This window comes from Bombus impatiens, unplaced genomic scaffold (genome assembly GCF_000188095.3).
Source record: "Bombus impatiens unplaced genomic scaffold, BIMP_2.2 scf_0155, whole genome shotgun sequence".
Taxonomy (NCBI): Eukaryota; Metazoa; Arthropoda; class Insecta; order Hymenoptera; family Apidae; genus Bombus; species Bombus impatiens.
Window position 1 is genome coordinate 780,316 of NT_176574.1, and position 13,391 is coordinate 793,706.

General features: G+C 33.3%; 4 protein-coding genes across 10 annotated transcripts; 1 reads left to right on the forward strand and 3 right to left on the reverse strand.

The window, feature by feature from the left end:
* Positions 1-405: 405 nt before the first annotated feature.
* On the reverse strand, positions 406-1,843 carry LOC100740457. Of its 3 annotated transcripts, none has more exons than XM_033319507.1 (5): positions 1,826-1,843; positions 1,201-1,421; positions 1,004-1,099; positions 791-921; positions 406-713 (listed from the first exon to the last, which is right to left on the reverse strand). In XM_033319507.1, exons 2-5 carry the CDS (start codon positions 1,307-1,309, stop codon positions 444-446), a joined length of 606 nt encoding a protein of 201 aa, XP_033175398.1. In that variant the 5' UTR covers positions 1,310-1,421; positions 1,826-1,843; the 3' UTR covers positions 406-443. The 3 variants fall into 3 exon arrangements, with proteins under 3 accessions (XP_033175398.1, XP_012238096.1, XP_024221719.1); XM_012382673.1 differs by lacking the exon at positions 1,826-1,843 and adding an exon at positions 1,736-1,753; XM_024365951.2 differs by lacking the exon at positions 1,826-1,843 and adding an exon at positions 1,578-1,712.
* A 119-nt stretch (positions 1,844-1,962) lies between these two features.
* Positions 1,963-4,823, forward strand: LOC100740580 (probable histone-binding protein Caf1). Its single transcript, XM_003487442.4, has 5 exons — positions 1,963-2,104; positions 2,649-3,147; positions 3,222-3,479; positions 3,582-3,909; positions 4,006-4,823. The coding sequence occupies exons 1-5, from the start codon at positions 2,086-2,088 to the stop codon at positions 4,183-4,185; spliced, it is 1,284 nt and encodes a 427-aa protein (XP_003487490.1). The 5' UTR covers positions 1,963-2,085; the 3' UTR covers positions 4,186-4,823.
* LOC100748923 (slowpoke-binding protein) lies at positions 4,569-10,954 on the reverse strand. 5 transcript variants are annotated; one of them, XM_012382650.3, is made up of 10 exons: positions 9,177-9,310; positions 8,275-8,529; positions 7,950-8,117; positions 7,332-7,501; positions 6,901-7,166; positions 6,475-6,769; positions 6,295-6,386; positions 5,828-5,953; positions 5,680-5,753; positions 4,821-5,453 (listed from the first exon to the last, which is right to left on the reverse strand). In XM_012382650.3, exons 2-10 carry the CDS (start codon positions 8,376-8,378, stop codon positions 5,336-5,338), a joined length of 1,413 nt encoding a protein of 470 aa, XP_012238073.1. In that variant the 5' UTR covers positions 8,379-8,529; positions 9,177-9,310; the 3' UTR covers positions 4,821-5,335. The 5 variants fall into 5 exon arrangements, with proteins under 5 accessions (XP_024221706.1, XP_012238073.1, XP_024221705.1 ...); XM_024365939.2 differs by lacking the exon at positions 8,275-8,529 and adding an exon at positions 5,541-5,588 and having other exon boundaries at positions 5,173-5,453; positions 9,177-10,953; XM_024365938.2 differs by lacking the exon at positions 8,275-8,529 and having other exon boundaries at positions 4,569-5,588; positions 9,177-10,954.
* A 450-nt stretch (positions 10,955-11,404) lies between these two features.
* On the reverse strand, positions 11,405-12,890 carry LOC100740701 (non-structural maintenance of chromosomes element 3 homolog). Its single transcript, XM_012382623.3, has 6 exons — positions 12,692-12,890; positions 12,300-12,625; positions 12,068-12,236; positions 11,895-11,989; positions 11,671-11,802; positions 11,405-11,597 (listed from the first exon to the last, which is right to left on the reverse strand). The coding sequence occupies exons 1-6, from the start codon at positions 12,693-12,695 to the stop codon at positions 11,520-11,522; spliced, it is 804 nt and encodes a 267-aa protein (XP_012238046.1). The 5' UTR covers positions 12,696-12,890; the 3' UTR covers positions 11,405-11,519.
* Between the last annotated feature and the right edge of the window lie 501 nt (positions 12,891-13,391).

A 13,391-nucleotide genomic window follows, 5' to 3' on the forward strand; every position in this document is an offset into this window, starting at 1 on the left:
GACGAATCCGATGATCTCGTGTCCTTAGACACACCCCATCATAGTTTTCCTCGGTGGCATCATCGGGACGAAAATTCATTCTTTCTTGAGATCTCATCGACGAAGAGAGTAGCGCTTTACGATCTGTAAGTATCACATGTTTGAGTCAGATTGTGTGAGCAAGTATATCTATCATCCCGTGGATTCGTTATCGAACCTAAGACCAACGTAACTAGTATCGCAAGTGCCCAATCACTGCGGTTGATTGTCGAATCGGTAGTATCCATACTCGTATTACCAGGCCGTACCGTCGTTATAACACAACGATGGCCAATTCCAATGAAGATCTATCAAACGCCCACAACCCTATTCATGACGCTTCTCTGACATATTTATATTTTTTTTTTTATAAAAATTTGGGCAAAGTTGACGAATCATATGTTTAATTACATCTCATATCTAATTTACATGTTTAAGATAATAGGAATGTCTGTATTATATAAACAGTAAAAGAATCCATAATATATTAATGTGAAACTGAAGATATATAAAGCTAAATCTCCAACTATCATATGACTTATTGTTACTAATTTTTTTAATTGATAAGTTAACTCAGGCTTAACATTGCATAAGATCAAAGCAGCATACAGTAGATTATTCTCTTGCATTTCTCGTGTATTCTTATAGTTGTACAAACGTCCCAGCATTACTAGAAAGTATGGTATTGTGATTGTCTGTAATATTTAATCCAGTATTTATTAGTACAACAAAATTCCAAGAATTTCAGTTTTTGATAAGTATCTATAATTACCTTCCCAAATAAATGATCCAGTTGTAATATGAGTAGAATATTGACAATAACAGCTAATAATATATAATTTATGCGATTTGTTAATAATGGAAGTGACAAACTTTTTGTCTCATATGAAGTACTGTCAATACCTTCAAGATTAATACTTAAATTACCAAGATTATCTATAATATTTTTGTAAAAATATAATTTCAATGTTATATTGCATATTACCTGATATATCGCTATTTATATTTGGATATAAAGTTTCATTTTGTATATCTGGAGCAGTGAATGTTTGACTGAATGAACCTAAATGTATACTCTGGACTAGAATGATATAAGAACGAATATAAAAATATATTTTTAATAGTTATCTTTTATAATGAATGAAAATAAGAATGAAATGAAAATAAGTAAATTATATTTACCTTTTGATTCATTATCGTTGTCTCTACCAGTAATTTTCAATAACCGTTTCTCTGAATTTTCCAAAATTCTCCTTCTTCTGGCGTTTCTTCTGGCATTAATATCTTCCATGTCTCCTGCTGTATATTAATTAATTAAATATCAGCAGCTAAAATGTATCTTCCTTTTTAACTTAATATACATGCATGATATTGGCATAATTTAAAGAAGTAATCTTTGAAATCTATAAATACAACGTACGACGTATAATACATTGATCTATCACATAAAATTTGCAAAATTCATTTGCAATATCAATAATCGATAATCAAACGTTAACGATAAACAAAGAATGTTATTGACTTCCATTTACAGAACAAAATTTCGATTAATTAGTTGCATTTATAAAAAAGGCTTAAATATTATGGTTTTTAGCAAACAATGATTTTAGGAATTAGAAATCATTATAACTCTGCCTACAACGTGTAATGATTAATTTCTAAAATTATAAATGTCAATCTCATCGAATTGACAGAATTAGAGCGTAAATAGCAATGCCACTAACAGATATAAATTTATAATTCAGTTGTTTAATTTCACTTTATTATTTGTTTATGTTAACAGGTTAAACATAAAACAAACTTTTACCAAACAATTCTTACTCTTACATAATTTTAGTTGGTATTTAAATATATATATTGTGTAAAATATGTGATTCAAATGTAAATTAAGCTGCGTATCGCATGAGATTCTGAACCGTTACTGCATGCACAATGAAAAGGCAGCATATATTTAAGACGTGTTTACAAATAAGTACGCTTGCATTTCAGTAAAATCTGGCTAGGCATCACGGCTTTTGGCGGGTTAAACATACCTTGTTAGTGTTGAAGTTTTAGCGAAATATAATAATGGGCGATAAAGACGGTGGTAAGATTAATGTTAATTACCTAACATTCTTTTTAGCTTTTCTAATTATTTTTATAGTTAAGTCTATCAGTTGTTTGCCGTTTCAAAGAATGCTTTCAGTATTATGATAAACAAGGATATCTTTTTCAACATTTCTTTTTCACAAATTTCTATGAAAAATAAAGCTTATTGTTTAAAATTGGTTTGATTTATCATTATTATTTCATTTTGTTTTACATTAAGACATAAAGTATTCTTACGTCGTAAATACAGCATGTGTGATGGAATTGTATTTCGATAGGTTATAATGTTACAAAAAGATACGACTTTCATTAGTTAAAATATTGATTTTTTAATTCTGGCACTGTACGTTTTTTCCTAATTATATTAATCGAGAAACGAATCGATTTATATTTTCGTACCATTTTCATATTTTGAACGCTTCATTATATGATTGTATAATGTAAAAAATCATTTAATCATGTATATATGTTAATATTTGTATACATTTTAACTTTTTCTTAAATATTCTGTTTCTTTTATTTCACAAGTTATTTAATTGTAGAAACTTTTGACGATGCTGTGGAAGAAAGAGTTATCAATGAAGAATATAAAATATGGAAAAAAAATACTCCGTTTTTATATGATCTTGTGATGACACATGCTTTAGAATGGCCATCTTTAACTGCTCAATGGTTACCAGATGTAACTAGACCAGAAGGAAAGGATTATTCTGTACATCGTCTTATTTTGGGTACTCATACTTCGGACGAACAAAATCATTTACTTATAGCTAGTGTACAATTACCGAATGAGGATGCTCAATTTGATGCATCTCACTATGATAATGAGAAAGGAGAATTTGGAGGATTTGGTTCTGTTAGTGGAAAGATAGAAATTGAAATAAAAATAAATCACGAAGGAGAGGTAAATAGAGCACGATATATGCCACAAAACCCGTGTGTAATTGCAACCAAAACACCATCTAGCGATGTCCTTGTTTTCGATTATACAAAACATCCAAGTAAACCAGATCCTAATGGTGAATGCCAGCCTGATCTAAGGTGAATACATTTTTTTATATTTATTAGAGGTAACAAAACTCATATAACGATGGTTTTAATATCTTTGATGTCAGATTAAGGGGACACCAAAAAGAAGGATATGGTCTATCATGGAATCCAAACTTGAATGGATATTTGCTCAGTGCATCTGATGATCATACAATTTGTTTATGGGATATTAATGCACCCCCTAAAGAAAATCGTGTGATAGATGCAAAAACAATCTTTACTGGACATACTGCTGTCGTTGAGGATGTGGCTTGGCATCTGTTACATGAATCTTTATTTGGATCTGTCGCGGATGATCAGAAATTGATGATCTGGGACACAAGGTAATTATATGTCATCACACAAAGTCATTGACAAATCAAAAGAACATAAATATTGTTACAATTAACTTTTTTAATTGCTCGTCTTATTTTTACAATTATTAGATGTAATAATACCAGTAAACCAAGTCATACAGTTGATGCTCACACTGCCGAAGTGAATTGCTTGAGTTTTAATCCATATTCGGAATTTATTCTTGCGACTGGCAGTGCCGATAAAACAGTAGCGCTTTGGGACTTGAGGAATCTTAAATTAAAATTACATTCTTTCGAATCTCACAAAGACGAGATCTTTCAAGTTCAGTGGTCACCGCATAACGAGACGATATTAGCTAGTAGCGGTACAGACAGGCGTCTTCATGTGTGGGATCTTAGTAAAATTGGCGAGGAGCAATCCAGCGAAGATGCTGAAGATGGACCACCCGAGTTACTGGTATATAATATGTTCCTTTCTTTTTCTTTTTTTTTTTTAACTATGTAGAACCTCGAAATTCCTAAGATATTACTAATGCGTTTACATTTTCTATAGTTTATTCATGGTGGTCATACCGCAAAAATTAGTGATTTTTCGTGGAATCCAAATGAGCCTTGGGTCATATGTTCTGTATCGGAAGACAATATAATGCAAGTGTGGCAAATGGCGGAAAATATTTACAATGATGAAGAACCAGACACACCAGCGAGTGAATTAGAAGCTGGTGCTTCATAAAATGTATAAGAAAAGTAAGCAATTAAATTATTTGATACTGGAATTTTCTATCGACATATGCGCATTTGCGTACATACACACGTGTGTGTGCTCATGCGAAACCAATGACCCAATTAGATTTAAGAAGACATTAAAGTGAATTTATACATTTAAACGAAAACGATCATCGAGAAGCAATAATACCTATTTTTATTACCGATCTTACGTCCGCTTGCAAGCATATATATTAATTACACACACATTTCTATAATTAACTAAACAAGCGTCGCATGTGAACTTTTAATGTTTCTTAGAAATAATTGATATAATAGTATTTCATTGATTATAATATCACGATACATATTATGTACAAACTTCTAGAAAAATAATTTTTTCTCTACAAATTTCGTGATGTGTTGAAAGTTTTTTACGTTTATATGTAAAATTAAGTGTGCACTATACAATAGAATGAGTTTAAAATGGTTTTCGATGAAGTATAGTTTCTCTTTTTTTAATTCAAAGCATCATATGTTTTAGTTTTGGTAAATGAAGATCGCAGGGTATCATTGCGAGATGATAGGAACACGTTTATGTTATTCGAATCTTATTAAATGTTTAACAACTCAAGTATTATCCTGAACATTTTGATTCCATTGGTTCTGAATTGATTGAAAATTGAGCGTAATTGTGAGCATTTGATGTATTTGACAATACCTTTTGATATAGTTCATTTTCATCTTCAACGTTGTTTCGTCGACGTGGGACGAAATTCAATGAAAATTGAATAGTAAAAATATGTAGGAATAATTTGTGATAGAAGGGATTGAATTTACAATTCATATGAGATGACATTTTATTATTTTCAAGCTTCTTCCATAAACGCGTAGATATCTTGTGTGTCTTTTGATATTTTAAATAATAAAATACATTACTCTTGTAAGATTTATATTTTTTTCTTTTTTCTTTTTTTTCCACTTTTTATTGCCCCTTCCATATTATTTTTCCTTGTTTTATCTCTAATTCTTTTCTTGTTTCTTTTCTTTTTCATATTAAATTTGTAATTGAATAACTATACTAGAAATAGAGATTGGAATAACTTTTGGCACTCGGTAGAGAAACGTACGAATATATTAAAGATAAAATCGCGATGAAACAAATTTTGTTCCCACAATTATACAGCCGTGTTTGAAAGCTCGTTATAAATCTCATCGAGTAAAGAATTCTTGCAAACGGTATGTGATCTATGTAGAGACGTTGTATCTTCATCGACGATATCCAACTGTGTGGTTCTGCAATATGAAAAAGATAAAAGTTACATTCTATCATGAAGATTTTTAAAGAATTAGATCGATTAATCGGATCCTTCATGTCATTACCAAAATTTGCCTGTCAAATACACGTCGCTTATAGAACGCGATCTCTGCCTGTTCGTGCATGCAAAACGAATCTTTAGCAAAATATTGAAATAGGTACGAACAAATTATTCTAGCGTTATATTTCATACGATCACATTACCTTTTATTGGCATTTTGTCGTTTAATACCGTCGAGTAAATTTACTACTGGCGGTGTTAATGTTGGACGAAATATCTGTAAGGAAAAGTGATAATGTATGTAATTTGAAACGATAGAGTATACATATGCTACTAATAATATATTTGTACCGTAACAGGAGCACTTCGCATTTCACGAAGATCAATATTTCTGAATAAATCATGTACAAGGAGCTCCTCAATAATCTTCTGACGATTAGATGATTCACCAAATATGAACTGGAGTAACTCGACGACCTGTACACAAACATTTCGATCGACTAGTGACCTTTTATTTTTATGAAATTTGTCGAAAACGTCGAGGAACAAGGGTTAGATAATTTAAAATGCTTGATAAATCATGATGCATAGAAATTGTTAAATCGCTTGTGTACGTACACATAAGTCATTGACAATGAGATAAAATATCGAACGTATTTATCATTATTAACGTTATTAACATAGCTGTTAGTATTTTTAACAAACCGATGGAGATAAATGGAGCAATAATGTGTGATATAATTAGTAACAAAGCGTGCGAACAAATGAAATAAAAAAAGAGCGGAAGCAAATAACGAACAGAAAGAAAGAATTTGTACTTGTGGATATATTTCAACGTCCGATAGATGCGTGGAATTTGGTTTAAACGATGGTAATTCGTATCCAGCGCACATCTCAAACAACATATGACCTGAAAGATGATAAATGTGATTGATCGTTGGAAAGTAGAGTGATAAAAGTAGAATTTCGATTCAAAGAATAGCTGAAATTAATCTTACCGAAACATATCATATCAATCGAAATATTTTGCGAAATACGAGAAGCGATTAGTGGGTGTATTCGGCTGGTGAAACCGAGGAGCGTGTTTTCTAGGCCGGCGAGACGTGCGACACCATTTTGAACGAGCACATTTCCCGAATGTAAATGGATTACCGTTGGAAATCCTCTTTCTTTTAAAAAAGTCAACGCCTCTAGCACTTGACGTCCCATTTGTTGAACCTGAGGTAAAGGAAGTCCTTTACCGCGAGAACCGTACTTCTGATTCCAGTCTTCGTTCCAACCCGTTCTTTCGATCTAGTGAAAAGAATAAAATAACATCTGAACATTTCATTTAATTCAAGCTTCTAAAATTAAACTCTCTATCTTTTATCTTATTCATTATCAGCAAATTAGTATGACTATCTATATACGATCATGATACTTACCCCGTATATCAAATCTTTCAGGCTGCCTTGACTGATTGGTTGAACTACGACCACGTAGTTTTGACTTTCCAATTCAAGGAAATCGATATCGAATATAGGGCATATATACGGATGTTGCAAGGCTAAGAATAAGTCGTTCAAAACGTTCTTTGTCAATGGAGTTATGCTCAATGAGCAGTTTCTATTTAACGGAGCTAACGTAATCAGTCGATCGGTTTTTAAAGAAGTATCTCTTACTATGAACCAATGTTTGTCCATTCTAGAGCCTGGTACAAATGAAAAGAAGATTAAAAATGATAATAGCATGGTCTGCGTGTCAGTCTACACGTTAACGTTGTTTAGCACTTACATACTTATTAGTTACAAATAAAAACTAGCTGTATGAAAGGCTAACTAAGGTACAGAGACAAAGAGAATCGTCAACAATTTACCGAGATTATTCAGCTGCTTGACGAGACTGTAGCGCGGTGTTCTACGGATATAGGCCTGACAAATTGATAAGGCACGGTCCCTCGATCTTTTTTCCATTTCCATGTACTCGCCAACATTTTCGCAAACAGATGGTCCATGATCCAACGCCGTGTAATTATGCCTTCCATTCCTATTTTCAAGTATACAGCAAATTAATTTAATTTCCATCCGGTGCTTGCGATTTTAACGGAGACGAAGAGAAAATCGCCCCACATCGAATAAATGATAAATAATTTCTATTCAAATTCCATCAGCATATATCTACGGTGGTACTCGTAAAAATATTCGTATATTTATCATAGAAAACTTTTTCGTGTGTTTGTGTTATATAAAACACTTTGAAATTTTATTCGAACTATAATGAGACACGATTGCTATGTTTACATTGGCAAAATTTGAATCTAATTTGAATAATTGACTGTCCAAATACTTTAGGACGATTGTTCTCGTTGAAATTTTAACGCTGTATAATTATTTCAAGTTATCAAAATCGAACGAATCAGAATCAGGTGTGTATGCGTGCACGTTCTTCGATTTAAAAAAAAAAGGAAGACTAAGAAAGAAACAGAATGCATTACCAATCAGTGGTATCATCTTCCAATTTAGCCGAAAAATTATAATTTCGCTTATGAATAACTTCTTGTTCCAATGAACGATTCCTTGAACGATACCAATAACAGATTAGATGTACACACCAACCACTACAAACTGGATCGGTCGCGTTATTAGCGAGCAGCCATCTCTCTCTACGAATACAAGGGTTTCATCTAATAAGATGACTATTGTAGTAATATCGATGTTTCACGAACGAACTCGTTTCTTTCATTCTCTATATCTCCAATTCATCTTACGAATTTTGCAAAAGTTAAGATGGATGAGAAAGAGAAAAGACTCGCTCATTACCTGCGTTGTTGTACAACTGGTATTCGTTTACTTCGAGATCGTACATTTTGTGTGCAATCGTGATGACGATCAATTATATCACAATCACTCGCTTCTGTTGTCATCGGAGGAAAATTTAATAAAAAATCATAATTTTAATATAATTACTTTCAAGCAAAACCATATTTCAATATGGTTATATATATTTAGCGTTTATACGTACTATGTACGTATCATTTCGATCGAAAATGATCCAGAAACTCAGTTAATTATAACCTAGAAGAAAGATTGGTGATCGATTCGCTTTGTAAATGAATAGCAACTCAATTTTATTTGTGCTACTGGTTGTTTTAATGGTGTGTATCGTGAAATCGAGGGTCAAGTATACTCGAGAACGATCGATAGGTAACTGCTTGACAAACAATATTTCAGGAGTATTAACGTTTCGCGAATGACATGTAGACTAATCGAACAATACAATGAAGCTCGAACAATAATTACAGTCGAAACAGGAAAAGATCTACATATGTATTTACGTCAGACGTTTATCGTATCAATACTAACAAATTTCGATTTTAATGACGATGGATGTTCAAGTAGTGATATGCCTCACGTAGTGTTTTGCTGTCGTTAGCTGGAATTAGAATAACTCGGCTAGTATCGATCGTGCGAAACATTCCTCTCTGTCATGCTGGTATATACATATACATACATTAAATGGCAATGCTGCTGATAATTGTACGGACGTGGCACGTTAATATTAATAATAACATTAACAATGGTTATGAACGAGATTATGAAACAAACTTGAGAATAAGAACAAGGGATGAAAAGATAGAAACAGGGGAAGAAGGGAAGGAAACAAGAAAAGAGAACGAATAGAAAGAAAACAGAAGAAAAAGAAGGCGAGAAGTAGAACGTACCTGACATCGGAATCCTTGCAACCTCGAGCAGCGGATACGCGGCTAAATAGTATTTTAGCTAGATTGTCGATTTTGTTGGTCAATTGGTAACTCTTTTCTTCGTCGCTATCTTCATCTTCGATGCTCGCGCTTCTTCCACGACGAAGAGTGCCTCGGGCGGAAACTATAGCCTCGGAATCAAATTCGATGGCGCTCTGAGTCCTTCGATTAACGGCACGACGCTTTCGACGCGTCCTCGGACGTTCCTGCCAGAATCTATCGTGTCCGGTCACGTCCGACTCTTTGTGATCTTCGTCCTTTTTGTTCAAATTTTGATATAGATTGAACATTTTGCCCAGTTTTTCGTCTCATACAACGTTCTTCAAGTGTTCAAGTACACGCGTACTTCTACGTTCACTATTCTAACGCTAAATAACAATTTTTTTTACAATTTCTTTCTCCTCGCGGTTATCGATAATGGATGTTAGACATACACCATTTTGATGTTCACACTCTTTCCATTTATTAAAAGTTATTATAAATATTTCTACTGCGAACACAACGTGGTGTACGAAGTATGATACCGATCATCCACGATAAACATTATATATCGCCTTGAGGTCATACAACTTGGGAAGTTGTCTTTCTTTTTTGGTTCGCTTTTCGATTCTAACACATATAATCGTTGGGCGTAAGATCGAAACGAATAAATTTTTCGATTTACTGTTTGATCGGTTATCGCGCGGGAAAAGATTCAAACGTCATGACCAAAAGGAGTACCGTTCTGGTACGATACTCGGTTGTTTTCGGCCATTTAGGACTATCAAACGGTCATTGTCACATTTTTTCCACATTTTATTAATCACTTACGCGAAAAGTATTTTGTCAAACGACGTCCCGTATCGTTATTTCGCGATTATCATATGGTCGTTTTGCGATTTCATTGATTTCATTTTTATTCGCTTGTATTCAGTCACGATTTAGTCACTTAGTTATTTACCATTTCGTTATTGTAATTTAGTTCGTTGCTTCTCTATCACGTTGAAGAATGAATTTTAATCGTGTACTAATTTGTAATATCGCGTTGTATGTATGTCGACTCACATACACAAGTGCGCGCGAGCGCATGCACGTACATATATATATACATATACATTCGAAGTGTCCAATGATCCCGCAGTGTAATTGATTTGAATAAAAAATTAAGAATAATATAGGATAAAATAGGAAGTAGACTAGATAGACGGTAATACGCGCGGTATTGCGGTGATGCAAACTGTAGAGCACCGCACTACCACCTAGCGAGGAGGACGGCCGAATACTGAATATTCGGTAAAGCCTCGTGCTAGTTTAGATCCCCCAGCCTGACACAGATTCGCTGGCCCAGCTGATTTTTACCTCGATTACTGGTAACTGCGCGTTTCCATCCCTGTTCTCTGGTGGAAATGCTCTGTGTTCGAAATCATGCCGTTTTAACGACGATCCTTGTTTTTAATATTTATTGTTTACGATGGGATATTTTTCACCTTTACTGTTTATTATGAAACTTTATACCATTTTATAATATTTGGAAGGTTTCAACCGATGGCAGCGCTATATTTGCATCCTTGAAATATATCTCTCGAGATATGTCGAAACAAAGTACCGTCAAAGATTTTGTTCAAACATTAAATTATAGTCGTTGAATAAAACAAACGAGAACTCGAATACTCTACCGTTATGCTTTTCCTTTTTGCATTTTTCGTATCACTGAAACACATTGTGACGTAGATTATGGTGTATTTTCAGTGAATCTTGCGAGATGCAGGAATTTTTTGTTTGTAAAAGACACGTTAAAAATATATAAGAAAAATTCATTTCGTTTATTATTTATTCTTTTTATAGTTTTTTCGCTTGTAAGTGTTCTTCGTTGTACGACGTAGTAACGGAATTAAAAACGGAAATATGAATCCGATTAGATTTAGTTAAAACTAGGGCAACTCTGAGTATTTTAGATTTCTTCCGATTATCCTACTAAACTCGAAGACTGCACATATACACATGCGCGTGTTTTAATCTCGCATCGCAGTTTTACGGCTGCACTCAGGGACGTTTGTAAACATTTTAAGCGTCGATTATTCCTTTAGTTGTTCGACGAATTGGATCGTAATGCTTGTCTTAAGCTTAAAATTATTTCGAAATCTATGCTATGAAAAATTTTTGTTACAATTTGCTAGTTTTGCAAAATGATATTTTTGTTACAAGCAAAATTCATTTGTAGGTAATCTCTATATTTGAAAAAAGTACATTTTATAAATAGATTATTGTTTAAAATATGGCAATCTGTTCCTCTTTATCACATTTGCAATGACACATCCGTGAAATTTATCTATCTAATTTTTCTTGAGCAGTTAAAGCTTGAAATTGCAATTGCCAGCTTTTTATTGGACGTCCATTGTATACCTGTTATAGACACATAACTTTTATCATTGAAAAGACTATGTATGTTTAAATTGAATTTAAAACATGTTCTCACCTCAGACATGAATTCCAAAGCAGCACGTTGAGAAAATTCATGCTCTGCACGAGGACCCCATTTAAACTCTATTTTAGTTAAATTTATTGTTTCCATAGTTATTTTGTCAAGGTATTTTTGAGCAACAAAAACCTGTCAGCAAATTAATTTCACCTCAATTCCTATTTCACACTAGATTTGTAATTTTTCTAACTTGCCTCTATTTTTCAGACTGTATATTTTACCTCGTTTATCAAGTACTTGACATTACCAAAGTAAACATGTTGATTGTTATCTTCATAAGGAATATCTAAATTCGCAAGAAAATTCGACAAAGACTCTGAAATAATTTGAAGAACATAAATAGAAATTAGGATCATTCTCAAACAACATTATATATTTCACATGGCATTACTACCTTCGCTGCAGGAGTTTTGAAGCATGAAGATGTGAGTAAGCACTATGAATAACAATACTTGTTGGCTACCTTCGGTTCCAAGAGGATAAATATGTGGTAATTCATTCTTTATTTTATTTACTAGCATATATTTGTTACCTTCGAGTTCTACCAGTTCATAACCAAACACCTATAAACACATGGATATATTTAAAACTTTGATTACAACAGGAAGTCATAGTTTTACTCGTACCTTTGATAACAAACTTTTTGCTTTGTTCATTACTGAAGGAAAACGTCTTCCTCGATTTCCAAAAACATTTTTTATTATACGAGTTTTATTGACAATTTGTTTTCCTCCGTCCAATATAAGAAGATATCGTATTACGCTATTAACAAGTTGATCGTCATCTTCGGAAATCACGCGACTAGGAGAGGTATTTGATAGAGGTATGTTTGCACTTGTACTTGCAGTAGGCTGAGAAAGGAAAATACCACCAGTATCGTCCGTACGTTGTTTTTTGAGAACCGGTTGCGATAAAATCTGTTGTGACCTAACCCTTCTGCTATTTTGTGAACCTAACAGATCATGTTATCATTTGAACGTGTATACAATCGCTAACAATAATAATGTGTATCGCTTACTCATTTTATAGAATACGATGGACAAAATATCTCATAGAGGTATTCTGTCGTAAAGAAAATTTGCAATATTTCTTGACACAGTTCGCTTTGGCATTCGAGTGATGCACTTGAAAGATGTATCACAGACATGTAGTAATATCAACATCGTTTACAATTTACAATGCCAATCGTTGACACGAAGACGTTAAAGAGGGAGCTAGTTTCGAGAAATTTCATATAATCGACATACGTACCAGTCGATAAACCAGTCGCAGTTTTCTTCCGTCACCACCAGATATCGCTAGTATATAATTTAAAATTGTATTTTGGGAAAATATAGCGTCGTTTTCACACACTCAATGTTGTGCGTTACGTTCGTGTACGGATACACACTTTACATCGCTAATTGTATATTACAACATAATAGCGGTACTTTCTATTTTGAATTTAAAAAATTCGCTCGATCGTTCGTTTGCACTTGTTCGATAAATATTGCGTTGGTTGAAGAACACACGTGACTCGATCGATCGAATCGTTTGATCTTCGATCGAATATGAATGAACAGCTTCGCTAAAGAATAACGATATTGATAACGATTATGTGAATCGATGTTTATAGTGATTTGGTAAGTAAATGTATAGATGAAAAGCATGGAAGGATCGATGGGAATAAAAGATATGCCGTCGTGTGTCAAGTGGTGTTCGTGTGGAAAAAAGAGTGT